At 39.2% G+C, this 14,715-nt stretch overlaps 2 protein-coding genes across 2 annotated transcripts; one reads left to right on the top strand and one right to left on the bottom strand.

Moving 5' to 3' along the window:
* Nucleotides 1-384: 384 nt before the first annotated feature.
* Nucleotides 385-11,751, bottom strand: NDUFS6 (NADH:ubiquinone oxidoreductase subunit S6). Its single transcript, XM_026077555.1, has 4 exons — nucleotides 11,568-11,751; nucleotides 8,789-8,842; nucleotides 2,485-2,607; nucleotides 385-531 (listed from the first exon to the last, which is right to left on the bottom strand). Exons 1-4 carry the CDS (start codon nucleotides 11,712-11,714, stop codon nucleotides 466-468), a joined length of 390 nt encoding a protein of 129 aa, XP_025933340.1. The 5' UTR covers nucleotides 11,715-11,751; the 3' UTR covers nucleotides 385-465.
* Nucleotides 11,752-11,802: 51 nt separating this feature from the next.
* On the top strand, nucleotides 11,803-13,984 carry MRPL36 (mitochondrial ribosomal protein L36). Its single transcript, XM_026077557.1, has 2 exons — nucleotides 11,803-11,898; nucleotides 12,002-13,984. Exon 2 carries the CDS (start codon nucleotides 12,011-12,013, stop codon nucleotides 12,284-12,286), a length of 276 nt encoding a protein of 91 aa, XP_025933342.1. The 5' UTR covers nucleotides 11,803-11,898; nucleotides 12,002-12,010; the 3' UTR covers nucleotides 12,287-13,984.
* The last annotated feature ends 731 nt before the right edge of the window (nucleotides 13,985-14,715 follow it).

Below are 14,715 nucleotides of genomic sequence, written 5' to 3'. Positions count from 1 at the left end.
CTATCACATCATCTTTGCTTCCATTTTTGACTCTAGCTATAGATATCAAGCAATGAACAAATTAACACTGTAGAAAATTGTCAAAAGGCAACCACCTAGTCTAATCAATCCCCAGTAAACATTCACATCTAATTCAGTGTTGAAAAGAATACAAATCCACCCTGTTACAAACCAAGATGATGCTGCAGCCAGATGCCACTCCAAGCCCACAAGAAATCTGCCAAACATAAAGTAGTAGCATGAGATAACATTTGTTCCATGAAAACCATATTAAGTACAAAGCAGACATTTTAACACCAGTCAGCTCTCAAATACTTGAGAAGCTAGGCTTCARAAATGTAGAGACTGGACTTTCCATAGTTAAATTAAACACAATGGCTAACCTTGGGCTTTTAAATATATTTTTTATTTATAGTTAAACTTTAACATCTCAACAGAAATCTGCAAGCATGAAGGGATGATCTTTCAGTGATGTTTCTGTTTAAACTGAAGTCCACAGTAGCCACATGTTCCAGTTTTTGTATCTTTGTCCTGCAAAAAAATAAGAGTACAAGAATTGCTGGTTTCATTTTACACTGAATACAGCTTTTAAAAATTACAAAGTTTCCTTTATTTACATGTGCCATCTTAAAATGGCTCAATATAGCTGAAGTATAGAGCAAAATCTTACTTGAAACAATGGAAGCAACAAAGACAGTATGAGGTTCATGCTTGATTTCTCTATCATATGCAGTTTCCCTGTTTGCTTCTGCCATTCTTTAACATAATTTCAAAATTGAGCCAAATGATTTCTTTCCAGCTGTAAAGGACCCTCTTACCAAGCTAGACATCTTAAGTCAGTTCAGTCACATCTGTTTCAATGTTCTGAAAGGATTGTTTCATAATTATTTTAATACAAAACAGGACTTGGCATTTTCAAGTTATATCCAGACAGGATTTTTACCCAGTAACATAAACTGACAGTTAGTTCTAGATGGGAGGAAAATGCAGGAGGATTCTGAGATAAAATCCCAAAGAAAAGGTTTGGAGAATAGTAGCAGATACTACAGCACAAAATTTTCTTCTTCTCTCCAAATGGTAAGGTTTTTTTTAAATTTAGAAGTGTGACTGACTGCAGGCTGTTGTTGTAGTCCATCTTAATACAACAAAAAGACAAGAAAGCTACGTAGACACTATGAGATCTTCTATGATTTAGCAACATGATTATTCACAGTCATGAAATTAAGTGAACTTACGCTTTCCCTTCTTTAATACAGGATTAGAATTGGGAAAAAAAAAAAAAAACAAAAAAACCCCCTACTCCCTCATCCAAGTCTGGATTTAAATAATTAGGACTAGTGGAAACAAGTTGATCTAGTACTATTCTCTGTGTTTAGAGACATTAGGATTCAAGAATCTTACCACAGACATCTTACAACTTGATCTTTAACACAAAAAGATCTTAGAAGTCACAAAAACTACAGCATCCCTCAGGAAGTGCACAGCACAAGCCAAAGGAAACAATGTCAATTCAATAGAACAGCAGTGAGCTTTAAAAGTTAATTTCCAAGCACTAATGGATATAAGCTTCCTGAGTTTTACAAAGTAAACCCAGACCGTTTGACTCTGAAGAATATAAATTAAATCATTACAGAGTGTTTACTTTGTTCAAAATAGAAGTGTTTGTGATGATAATTGGGAGTTGCAACAACAGTAACACTAAAGGACACCATTTCTGCCCCACAATTCCTTTGGATATTAAGCAAATGTCAAAGCTTAAGTGAGCAAGCAAAGATTTCAACTGTCATATGCACTCAGGGTCTGCCTGAGAACAGAGAACAGTAACAAAGCAGCAGGCCACTGTTGATTCTATCGAATTCATCAGTAGCCGCAATATTCTTACTCTCTAGAAATACACTAAAATTGTATCATTACTGTCAGGGTAGATAGGAAAATAATGAGACATTTATTCTTCAACGATTCTCTGACCATGATGGAAGCTTTCAATCTTCAGAACTACCGAAGATTCCCAAAGACTGAAAGAGCTCCCCACACAAACACACTTAAAAAGAAAGATAAAAAACATTGAACTCACAGAATTCAAAACAAAACACATATTCCTAAGAAAACGTCAAATGTATCCTCAACTTACATAATGGCATTTAGATATTCAGAGTAAGCATCTCAAAACACAGCAAGCATATTATTTTTACTTACAAGGCACTGCTTGTTCTAACATACTACTTCCTACTTCATTTCCTTTTCCCTAAAATCTGATTGACCTATCAAACAAATCCAAATCAAGTGCAAAAAAATTCCTGGTAACCTCAGTGGAAGCCATCTAACTCTTCTGGGTAGAAATCTTAATATTGTATTATGCATCAAATAAAGTATCTCAGGTGATTCCACCTTTTTACTTCATTAAACTAACATGTCAAAAAGCAGATGATTTTGCAAATGAAAACCAGAAGGCAAAACATTTTATATGAAGAACAAAGATATTACCAAGTTTATGTATACTTTAGGATGTCCCAAAGCTCCACCACCACCATTGCATGATATCACTCTGCTTTCAACTTCACTCACAGGCTGCTCTGCTATTAAATCAATTGCAAAATTCCTGTTCACCTGTAAGAGAAAAAGGAAGCTCTTGAGATATCTTCCCTGCTCAAACAGAAAGCAATTGCTGTTTACTGCCTCCCCAAGCAGTTCCAGTACAGCTGTCTTAAGAAGTTCCTGCATATGTTTCTATCCCTCCCCTCTGCAGCTGTAATAGCTCTTAGGGCTGTGCTATAAACCAGATCAGTGAATCCATTGCACTAAATTCTGCAAAAATATTCCCCCTGGCCTGAAACACGGGCCACATCAGTAGTCAGGTTTACAATGTAACCTAAGCAGTTTCAGCAAAGAGGTGAGCAGGAACAAGCAACCAAGAACAGAAGATATTTAACCAGCACTGCCTCTGTATTGTACCTTAATGACTAGGTGGTAAAATTGCAAAAGACTCCCTGCTGATAAACTCAAAATAATAGTGGGACAAGTAAGGTCAGGTAATTTAGAGCCTCTCACCATGCACCTAATTCCATTACGGCACATAAATCTTAGAAAAACATCAACTTGGTGCATAACAACAGTTAAAAAGGCAAATTGTTAAAAGTTACAAAAAAGAAAACAAACCCGTAAACATCACTCTGCCAATCTATAAATCCATACTATACACACTTCCTGAACATCATGTCATTGATACTGGGACTTTTTACTAAAGCTTGTCTACATGGATTGACAAACATAACCATTTCTGGACAGTGCTAAGCCTGTTGCAGCATGACTTGCACCTAAGCAGAACCTACCAACTCAGCCACAGTGTTTTCCTCACTCATTTATGTCATCTTCTTCCAACTAGCTCAAAGCCAGCACCGAGCAATCATCTCTACACCACCACCCCTCACCATGTGAACAAACTCCAGGAAGGGCCAGCTAATTTCAAAGGCAGTTTTATACTTACAAGAATATAAAATATTATACAAACCCAAAGAAGGCACTATCTGCTGCTCTGTGCATAAGGCTCATAAAGATGCTGGTATCTGACTGAAGACTAGACTCTTAGAAAAAAGCATAAGATAACTAAGTGTCCATTAAATGAATTTCTAAGGACTACAGTGGTTATTTTACATAGTTCTAGTACACAACAACTTCAGATTCTTTCTCCAAGCCTTCAATGAAGTCTACCCAAATTCACAATTTTGGTATAGCACTGGAAAAGTTAGTTTTGTTAACACAAGGATTTTCTTTACCTAAAGTTGATAGCTTAAAAAAAAAAGTTAATATTTTGTTAACTTTCAGTTTTGAAGCAAACAGACAACATCAAGAACCCCATGACTTAGGGCCTATGTGCACAAGGCATATGTAATCTTAGTCAACTTGCAAGGATTTTTACTGCTGTTTTTCTTAACAGTCAAAATTTTGCATCCTTCCTTTTATGCGAAGAAAGGAGATAACACCTTGATGCATCTCTGCTTCAAGATCAGAAACAGAGCTTTACTCTTCCAAATTCAGTCCTATTTCTTAATCACAAAAATATCTGTGGGGAGAGGGACAAACAAGTACCTCTCATCTAATGTTCAACTGTAACTTGGTTATGGTTCAGCCTACTAAACAAGATTCCAGGAGTTTGCAGAGAAAATGTGCTAAAGAAAGACTAAATCATCATGAGGAAAAATTGTGAGAAAAAAGTGGGGGAGGGGTTCACTTCCATACATCATGTCCCTTCAAGTAAAGTACAGTAGGAGTTCGTGTGGAAGGGGCCTTTTTTCCTAAGCACATCCAAACAGAACACTCCTTCCCCAATGCCTAATTCAATGAGCAATTTTTTTTCTGGCAGCAGTGCCAGCTTGACAATCCCATTGCTGCTTGTTTCCATCTACTTGCCTGTGCCAGTACATTGTCTGTGAGACTGAGTGATAAAAATCAAACTTGGAACTGACCCAGCTCCAAAAACCCAGAAAGAAAGAAAAAGGTTATATATAAACTAGATCAGCTCTGATGTCAGGTTCATTTCATGGCTCCAATTGCTGTACTGGCACAACAGAAAGGGTAGAGCTGAAGCAGAAACTGCCATGTAGTATAAGTTTCTGTGGTATTTTAAGGATTATACAAGGACAAGATTACACTATTCTGGTTGCAGCAGATATAGTTTAATAGCTACCATCCTCAGTTTTCTCACAGCTCCTTGTCTTAGGCTATTGCCAGAGATCATTAATCCCCCAGTTCTGGATTTTGAACGTTCAAATGTGCAGTGCAGAGAACAATGATTTCAGTTAAAACACGCGGATTCCATTATCCAAACAATTAGACTGGCAGAACTGAGGCGACAATATCCCCACAATCTGGACCTGTGCCTGCTGGGCATGGCAATTGCTCAGGGAGGCTACGTGCTGAACCAAGGTGAAGGCCCAGACTTTGTTATCAGGGACACTTGCATCCAAAGCCTGTATTCCCGAAAGAAGTAATGAAGGCTGTATTTGTTAGATAAGAAGTTAAGTTTGGCTAAGAAGGGCACACTGAAGAAAAAGGGAAGAAGTAACCGAGAAAGGACAGTCACCAACTTCACAAGCTAGCTTTAACACCAAGGCAACTTTCAGACTACAGATACTGCTATAAAATCTAATACTAGCAGTTGAGATACATCTGGGGAACTCCTACGTAAAGGCAAAGACTAGAAATATATTCCATTGCTAAGTACAGTTTAGGACTGTTTTAGTATTTAACATGTAGGTGTTGTTCCAATTTCATAACTAAAAACCTGGCACTAAATCTTGCTTAACAGACTTAAAGGTTTTTTTGTGCTGGGGAAATAAAAATTGGGCTGAACTCAAAACTTAGGGGGAATCAAAAAAACAAACAAACAAACATAGTTGTTCATGAAGGCACAGTAGAGTGACATGTACCCTAAGAAAAATTAGGGCCAAAGAGCTTTTCTTACAGTTACAGAAGCAGCACAGAAACAACTGTTGTGTTTTGGAAAGACTTACTTTCTCAGGTGTAAATCAGCACTGTCCTCCCAGAAGTAAACTACTAAGGCACACCACAGGACTCTGAAACAGTGTGTCATTTTCATTTAATTATTTCTCATTTAGAATTCCTATCTTTGCCATGTAGCATGGGTTAAATAGCACATACCTTATGAAAGTCACAATATTAAATTAAGCAATATTAAAACTCAAAATCAATATAATTAGTTCAGTGTAATTTAGAAAGGGAATATTTATATGTAACTGCATTAGAACCTACCACATCTTATGCTTAATACTTCTATTACATACACACACACAGATACACACGCTTCTAGCATTAACACTAAGAGGCTAACCAGATACTCAGATGGTGGGAAACACAATTTAGTTAAAATAATAATCTTCATTTCTCTCCCACAAGCCAGCAGATCCCTGATGGATCCACACTGTTTGATTATTAGAGCTGAATGCTGAAGGACTTCCAATTTCACATACCCACTCCACTGCTATCTGGTAGCAACAGGCTCACTAGCCAACTTTGCAGTAGTATATTTGGTTGAAACTAATGTTGTTAAAATCTGCTTTTGAAGTTTCATTATTTCAGAATACACCAAATCTTATTTTGTATTTGTTAAATTATATCACTGTTTCAGCAAATGTTTCCCAGCCTCTGAAAATGAAGTGCCTCATAAAAATCTCCTAGGCAGTTTGCGTAAAGATCAAGTGTCTAAATATGCAGAGGCAAATTAAGTTTCAAAATGCACATTTAAACAGATATACAGATCCATGATTCAGAAAAACACTTATGTACTTTTTCTGAACACAGATGGCACTAAATACATGCCTAAAAAGTTTTGTTAAACCAGAACACAGAGTAGCCCAAATTTAAGATGCTCATATGTCTGCAACTTCCACAGCCTACGCGTAAGCACCTAACGGGTGTCAAATAAGTCCAGAGTTTTCAGAGCAATCTGTGAAGGAATTTCCCTTGCAGAGAGCTGGGTGTGTGTGTGGGGGGGGGGTTGATGACTTTAAATGGATAGCAAATCTTCATAACTTTGCTACACTTTTAGAGGCTAGTGTACCATCACACCCAAATCTACAACAAACTCAATTAAGAAGAATCCTAATATCATATCACTTTAAGTAACTGAGACATGTTGAAAATCATTCTACTAACTTTTTAAAAGGGTAGCTAATATTTTACAGCTTAAAAGACATAATACTTTCAAATACTTATCTATATGATTGTGAAATTAAGTTGCTTCTTCACATAAATGATCTGAATTCATGAATTTGTGCATTTATCTAATTACTCTCCATCCATGCTGTGTGCTTTCCACTACCCCAAAATATTTTCTAGAGAAGTTAGTTGCAAATCCAGCACCACAGTACACACACTTCTAGACTACCATTGCTTAATCACTGGAAAAGGGACACTAAGGTCAAGATACTAACTAGGTCAGAGGGACCCAACTCTGAAGAGGTCTGTCTAGCTTATCTCAGTTTTGACCACTAACTCAACTTAGCTCCTAGTTTGGAAAACCAAAAACGTTTATCTAAAATTAGAAGAAAAAAATTTGAAATATTCAACTTCAGTCAACAATCAAGCAAGATAGCACTTCATTTAATTGAAATACAAATATAAAACAGAATTAAGTTTTTGATGAATTTTTATTGGTTCACAACTATTAAACCATGTTCTTTGAAATTAAATACAATCTTCATAATAAACTTCTTCAAAAAAGCACATAGTTTAACACAGCAGTTCACATTTGTATATCTGAAAAGGGAAAATGATGCACCTTTAATTTATTTATTTTATCCTATTAAAAAACATTTGGATGAATCTGAAATTCAGTTTAAAAATCCTGCATTTTCAAGTACACAGTGTTTAAATACTAACAACAGGTGTTAGATGCTTACCAAAATACTTTTTTTTTTTTTAAACAACAAAGAGAATATTTATACTAACATTCTACACCATTTTTTTTTCCTTCCTACCACACTCAAGACTTTTAGATCTAGCAGACAAATTGTGAAGATGATTTTTAGTCATTCTTTGCTGTAAACCAGATTTTTTTTTTCTAAATCCTAATTGCTGCAACTTTGGGAGGAAGAAAAAAAAATAAAACCCTTAAAACTAAACTGAAATAATCATTAAATGGAAATGAACGTATTCTCTCCATACCTATGGAGAAACACTGTCAGACCTTTACATTTAGCAATAATACAGCACTATTATATCTTTAACTTCTGAATTAAGTCATCTTTAAATGACATCTTTCTTAACCAGAGAGAAGACTGGGGGTTTGGAGGGTTTCTTCCCCCACCCCAAAACTCTTGTACTCAACAGAACTAGTTTTCCTGGAGAGTTATGCAAGTAAGCACAGCCATAACAGAGCTATGGCTTGTCTTGAATCTTAGTTTCTAGCACAAGTCACAGACGGCACATGACCATTGTTCAAGAAGTATTATAATATGTATGTAAAAAAAAAAAAAAGTTACTGGTATCCTCAGCACATTACTTAGCAATAAGCTATGTTGAGTATGCTAAGATCATACATGAGTTCTACTGTTTGCATTTCATTTTCTGGGTAGCTATTATTAAATACTTAAAACGATATTCAAATTTTTCCTTTCCCCTTCTCTATTTATGGATGTTCTTCCAGCTGAAAGTCACAGTAAGTCACTGTATATGAGGTTTATTGAAATGAAAATATGCTAACAATTTGAGTAGCAGGCATGTACTTACATAATCAAGGTTACTAGATTTCTCTATCCTAAACACTTATGTCTGTAACACAAAACCTTGACCTTAATTTTCACACCACTCTTTTTAACAAAGTACATTTGGACAACACTCTTACCTTTGTAGCTCAAAGAAGAGAAACAATGAAAATACACTGCAATTTAAGGTTTTAGATGTAGCATTAGCTCTTCCAGGCCCAATTCCACAGCACTTTAAAAACCTCTGCATGCCTCAATCATTGTTTTCCACTGTTTTACTCTTAAAGTCTACCAAACAACTGCAACCTTTGTTTTCTGTCAAAAGAAGCCACCTTATAATCAAGATCATCAAACAGCAAACAGGTAGGAGAGTACACAGAAGCTATTATATGAGGTCTTGAAAGCATTTTCACTTTATCAAAAAACTAAAAACAAACTAAAAATAAACAAACAGCAAAACCTCTAATCCAACTTTTTTTTTTTGATGACAATATCAAAAGACATCAATATCAAGCATAAAAATGAAAACCATTTCTCTTCCCCTGAGGGAAAGCAGAATGAGTTACCTCCTTTTGTCGTCCAACAAATCTAATTCTTCTATAATCCTCTTCGTCATACACCTGAAATACAAAATAAGTTTCATTTTATTTAAAAAGCAATGACCAAAAAAAGAACACAAAGGCTTAGAGTGCTATCAAGACCAGATGATAGAAAAAAATAGATTTAAATCATTTCCTCAGTTTCGAATATCATCATCATCTTGTAAATAGGTACTCCATAGGAAAACTTTCGCTTCTCTTGCACAGGATGATGATATCTAAGAGGTAGGAAAGCAGGAAGCAAAGGGTTGGGGAGGGGTGTTAAACCAGTAAACAGAAGCCCGTTTTCCTCTGTGGTGACAGCTAAGAAAATTTACTAGTTAAAATGCTGTTCCTTGATCCCACACTGCCATCTGGAAGATGAACTAAACTAGGAAATTTAAGTTTCGTATGTTTATGTTTGAGTCAAGTAACCATAGAAGTAGCACTCCAGCATTAGCTCCAGTCAGTTGTAACTCTTTCATGTCTCCACAAAACATTACCCAAATCTCCCCAGTTTCAATGCTCAGTAAAATGAAGTTAGAAGGCACTTACTCACATAAGATGTAAGACAGAAAAAGGACATACCAGGACTGCACACATTGTGCTTTTAATGTTGAGGCTGCAATTAAGCTTCTATAAAACATTAAGAGAGAATATGAAAATAATTTAGACCTCTGGGAAGGAAGACACTATTAATAGCTTATGCTCTATCTTCCAATTCGAATGTAGCTTCCACCCACAGATTTCACTGAAGAATCATTACTGTCTAAAATTTTCCCCCTCGAAGAATGAAGCATAAAACTGCATCTCAAGCTTCTTTTGGAAAAGCAGAGTAGATCAAGACTTTTAGGTTCCTCACTGCACAGCATTTTGCCCTACACATCTTAAAAGGAAAAAAAACAACAAACAAAAAAACCACACACTTACTTCACAACATATTCGATGCTTCAAGCCTTACGTGGGAATAACAAAACTGCTGGCTATGCTTTAATATCAGTGATGAATACATATATCAAAGTTGCCTCCTAGCCTTTAATCCTCAGTTTCTACATTAAACGCAATGTTTCTCTATGCCATAGCGTCACCCTGGAAGCACTAAGCTGTACGAAAGTTGTTTGTCCATTTTCAAAAATCATTGTTTTCTTGGACAGTTTCCCATCTCCTCAAGTTAACTTTAAATCCTGGCTTGTAACTGCAACAAAATTGCAAAGGTATCTTTTAAAGTTTATGAGCACAGACCATTACTAAAATACAAAATCCCCAAAAAACAAAAAACAAAACAAAACAAAAAAAACACAAATCCCTTCTGAAGACAACATTAGAAACTTAGAAAACAGAGGATTTACATCCAAATGTGCCTATTGTCTGTGGGTGATATTAACAAAGTCACATTCATGCAATTCTGTTTTCCCAAGGAACAACAGAAAGCTTATTCTTTATATAACATCTTGTGCTCTAAGGATGAAGAGTTTAGCTGGCTAAAAAAGACAGCAGTGTCTACAAAAGTGATGAAAAGATCTCTGTGACAAGATCTCCAGGTGGAAAGAAGCTCCTAATGCACAGGTGGCTACAACCAACAGAATATTTTTCTCTTGTTCAGGGAATTAATACAGCTATAACAGTAGGAGAAAAAAAACTTTCTCTGCTGGTATATACTGCACCTTTCAGTAGACAGCTCAGCTGATCCAACTGCAGCAAACAGAAAGTGCAATGCAGACAAAATACAAACCGGAGAACATGAGAACTGCCAAACAATCTAACAGATCCAGGATAAGGAAAGTTGAGAATCATCCTTTTCAAAAGATACCCTCCTATCTGTCAACTTTTCAGCCCTGTCAAATGTTGCATTCAGATATTTGGTAACTACTGAAGATGCCATTCTTAATAAACAGTCTCTTCTTGAAACCATACATATCTTTTGTCTACACATTACCCAACAGCATTAAGTTCCACAGCATAAACCTGTTAGCTAAAGAAACACTTCATTTTGCTATAAACCTGCTTTCGGGGGGGGGGGGGGGAGGAAGTATCCTGTCTAGATACTCAGTTCAGAAAACTGTAAATACTTACCTTGTAAAAGCTTTCTCCATCTTTCATGAATCTAGACGTGTTTGTCTCAAGACTTAACCATCACTTAAACTTAGTAGCTTTTCTGCAAGCATTCTCATAATAATTCAATCTTAATCAAAACCAATATCCTATAAAATCATGAAAACTTAGAATTTATATTATATTTAAAGTAAAAGCAAACACAGAGCTGGAAGACATACATATGGAGAGYAGTAGTTTGCTGCAGTCACAAAGAACACAGGATAAAGTTTGCAAAGCAAGTAGCTTTTTATAACACACGTCAGCATAACTGAGAAACACGTATGAGATCTCAGCCAAAAAGGCCCATCCAAGAGTGTCGTGAATGAGAACGAAAAGCTGCAAACACTACAGCTAAACGAAATCCAAAATTCAAAACAAAAGGAGTGTCCTTATCAGCCTGTAACTTGGGAACAACGAAACACCTTAACTGGGGCCTGATGAAAGCAGCTTTGGGCCGGGTCCGTGTCTCCCAGAGCAGGAGCTTTCGCCCCCCGACCAGCGGGGAGGACAAGGAGCGGGACAAGCCCCCTTTCACAACGCGCCCCCCTCCAGGGGCAGCTCAGGCCCCTCAGCCCGACACCCACCGCCGGCGGGGGGAGTTCGACGGCCGTCCTGAGGTCCCAAGCGACCCCGAGGCATGGCGGTCACCTGCTTCTCCTGCCGCAGCCCTCACCTGCCCCGTGTGCGTCACCAGCTCGCCTGTACCGGACACCTGCACACCATAGGGCCGAGAGGAGGCGACGACGGCCGCCACCAGACGCGGCAGCGCCGCACAGCTCAACGGCAGCAAACAGCAGAAGGTCGCCCTGGGCGCCGCCATCTCGAGGCAGCCACGTGACTCCGCGCGGGCGCGAGCGCACGCGCACATGCGCATCCGCTGCCCCGCCCCCCAACAGGCCTCGCCCCCTGCTTAGGAGCGGGCCGCGCGCCTGCGCGAGGTGGCGGGCCACGGTACAGGAGTCACGCGCAGTGGCCGTTAACGGACGGAGGGGAGCGCGGTGTTGGTTAGTGATCTGGGGTCGGGCGCGGCGCGGCGCGCGCCGCTCCGGGGGAGGGGGGCGGCGGGTGGCGGCGCCGCGCCCTCATCCCTCTCGTGTCCCCTCACAGGCGCGGAACATGCTCTCCTTCCTGCCCCGGGCCGCCGCCGCCGCTGCCGCCGCCTGGCCGCTCCGCTCGTCCTTCTGTTCGCCGGTGTGGAGCGGGGCGGCCGCTGCCGCCGTGGCGCGGGCCCTGCTCGCCGGTCCGCCGCTGCCCGCCGTGCTGCCCCTGGCCGGGCTGAAGACGAAAACGTCGCTAAAGAGGCGCTGCAAGGACTGCTTCATTGTGCGCCGGCGGGGCCGGCTCTACGTGTGCTGCAAGACCAACCCCCGGCATAAGCAGCGGAAGATGTAGCCGCGCGTTTGCCCTACTGGTCGATTCACCTCGGTTGCCGGGAGGTGTTTCCCGAAACAGAAAGCTCCTGCGAGTCTCTCGAAAGGAAAAACAATAAACTCAGTCTTTGTGTGTATGTGTAAGCTTGTGACTCTTGGTTCCTACATCTGTGAAACTATGCTAATTGCTTTTTCAATGGCAGCTAGCTGACTTCTTACACCTGGCCACTGGGGATCCAAACCAGAAAATGGCGTGGGTGACAATTCTGGCCCTTAACTCTCAAATAGTGTAAGTTAAGCTCTTCTCTTGAGAGTGATTGCCCTAACTTAACTTTAAACTGTAGATGCTCAGCACTGAAATGGAAGGCCTCAACTTCTGGGACCTTACTTACACAAACAGTTAACTCATTGCTTTTTTTTTGTCCTGGAAAAAACTTGTTGCATTTCCTATTATTTTATCATGCCGCATACTGAAGCAGAAAGATAAAATTAAGCACAGAGGAGAGCAAACCATAAGAGCCATTGCTAATGCCTTTGTAAAAAATTAACAGTTGGAAATTTCTCTTCATTTGTAGAGAGATGAAATAGATTAATTTTCCATCCTTAATATCGGTAAGTCTATGACTGTTCATAGGAAAATTAAAAGTTGGAAGAATTGTTTAACAAGGTAAAACAAACTAAAAAGTAAAATGGTAAACCCTGTCAAATACTGTTAAACAAGGGAGGGAAAAAAAGTGAGAAGCAAACTGCGTTCTGGTGTTTAACAGTGCAAATGAGCTCAGCAGTGCCATTGCAGGCACCATTCAGAATGTCGTCTGTGCAATTCCAAGGTCTTTCTGTGGTTTTCAGTGAGCTCCGTACATTTGATATGAGACAGGTTTCATCACCAAAGGTAGTTTAAATACAGTCTCAGTATCACCGTATCCTAATGTTCTGAATCAGCAAGGGTGGATATACCTTTGTATATACACTGATGAAAACTATCAAATGGCTTTTAAGGTGCAAATTAAGGATAAAGTAGTTCCATTCACTTTAAGAAGACTGGTTATCCATTTAAATACTTGTATTCATTCCATGAGAGTTCATCAGGTTATTAATTTAGAGCTTAGAATCTAAGTTAAGCTGGAATGGGCTGAGTGTGATGGTCCCTGAGCTTGAGAAAAGGCTGGGTTTTCTTACGAGCTGGGATGGCTTACCTCACCAAACTTGTGCTGGGTCATGCCTTTGTCTGTCCAGTCTCTTCTGCTCTCCAGGTCAGGGCTTTTTTTGCCTGTAGGAATAGGATTTAAAAAAATATGGACACAGGAACTATATTGCAGTATCAACCTTAATAATGCTGAAAACTGAGGTTAATGCTCCCGAGTTTTACACTCACCAATCCTCCACTTCTTCACCTGATGATCACATTATTGCTACAGCTTTGCATTAAGAATTCATGTGTGTTGTCAGTTTTCTACAACTAGTAAATGCTTTATGCATGCATCCCAAGCAACCTACTCTTCTGCAGGTATAGCTGCAATTTCTGATTGCTGGATGTACAACTTTGTGCTTGAATGTAACAAAATAACTTTTTTTTGAGCAGGACCAGTGTGTTGAGCAGCATAAAACGCTCTCTGTGACTTTCCTATCGTTATCACCCCTTTGTTCATTTTTGTATTATCTGTGCTTGATGTATATCACTCCTAGTTCACTAATAAAAACAGAATATCACTAGTCCTAATATCTCTGGAACCACAATGCAAAACATTCAAATTTCATTTTGGTTCTCCGTTAGCAGTTACATTATGACATCTGTCATTTAAGCAGTTCTTAATTCATGCACATATATCAGTGGGGTTTTTTTTAGAGTTTTGGAATGTAAGACATCTCATGAGTCAGTTTGAATCATTGCTTTTGTTCTTGCATCTTGTTTCCTTGGTCATCCGCACCAAATGCAAGATGGACAACTTCTGGGATCCTTTTGTTCCCCAGACAAAACCCAGAAACAGGTGAGTGGCTAGACTACTCCAGCCTGTTCTGATATGCAGCATGGTTGGAGCCGTGCTAGATCTTGCTCCTCCAGCCCATCCCAGTTCTCCAGTACTATTCTAAGAGGCCTTGCAGTCTCACATAACCTGTAAAGTGCCCTTCTGCACTCAGCATGCACCCTCAGCATGATGCAATTCAAGCACAAGCTTGGAGGGCTGCAAATCACTCATCTCATTTTCTTTGGCACCTTGTGAAGCCATGTTAGTTTTTAAGGAACTTAAGATTTATGACACTTAAGGTCAAAGAGCAGTACAGGAAGGAAAATAAGCCTACCTGGCAGGATGCTTAGCTATACCAGATGTGGAAGACAGGGAAGTTGTGATGGAAGAGCCTTTCTGGCCTCTGGGGGTGAGGTGGGACAGCTCCACTCTGAGTTTTGGGCATGTCCCTTAATACTGCTTGAAAAAGTAAAGAGTGGAAAAG

The sequence above is a fragment of the Apteryx rowi genome, unplaced genomic scaffold (assembly GCF_003343035.1).
Source record: "Apteryx rowi isolate R43461 unplaced genomic scaffold, aptRow1 scaffold_458, whole genome shotgun sequence".
Lineage (NCBI taxonomy): Eukaryota > Metazoa > Chordata > Aves > Apterygiformes > Apterygidae > Apteryx > Apteryx rowi.
Note: the sequence above shows the minus strand (reverse complement) of the source record. Positions and strands in the feature narration are given on the sequence as shown.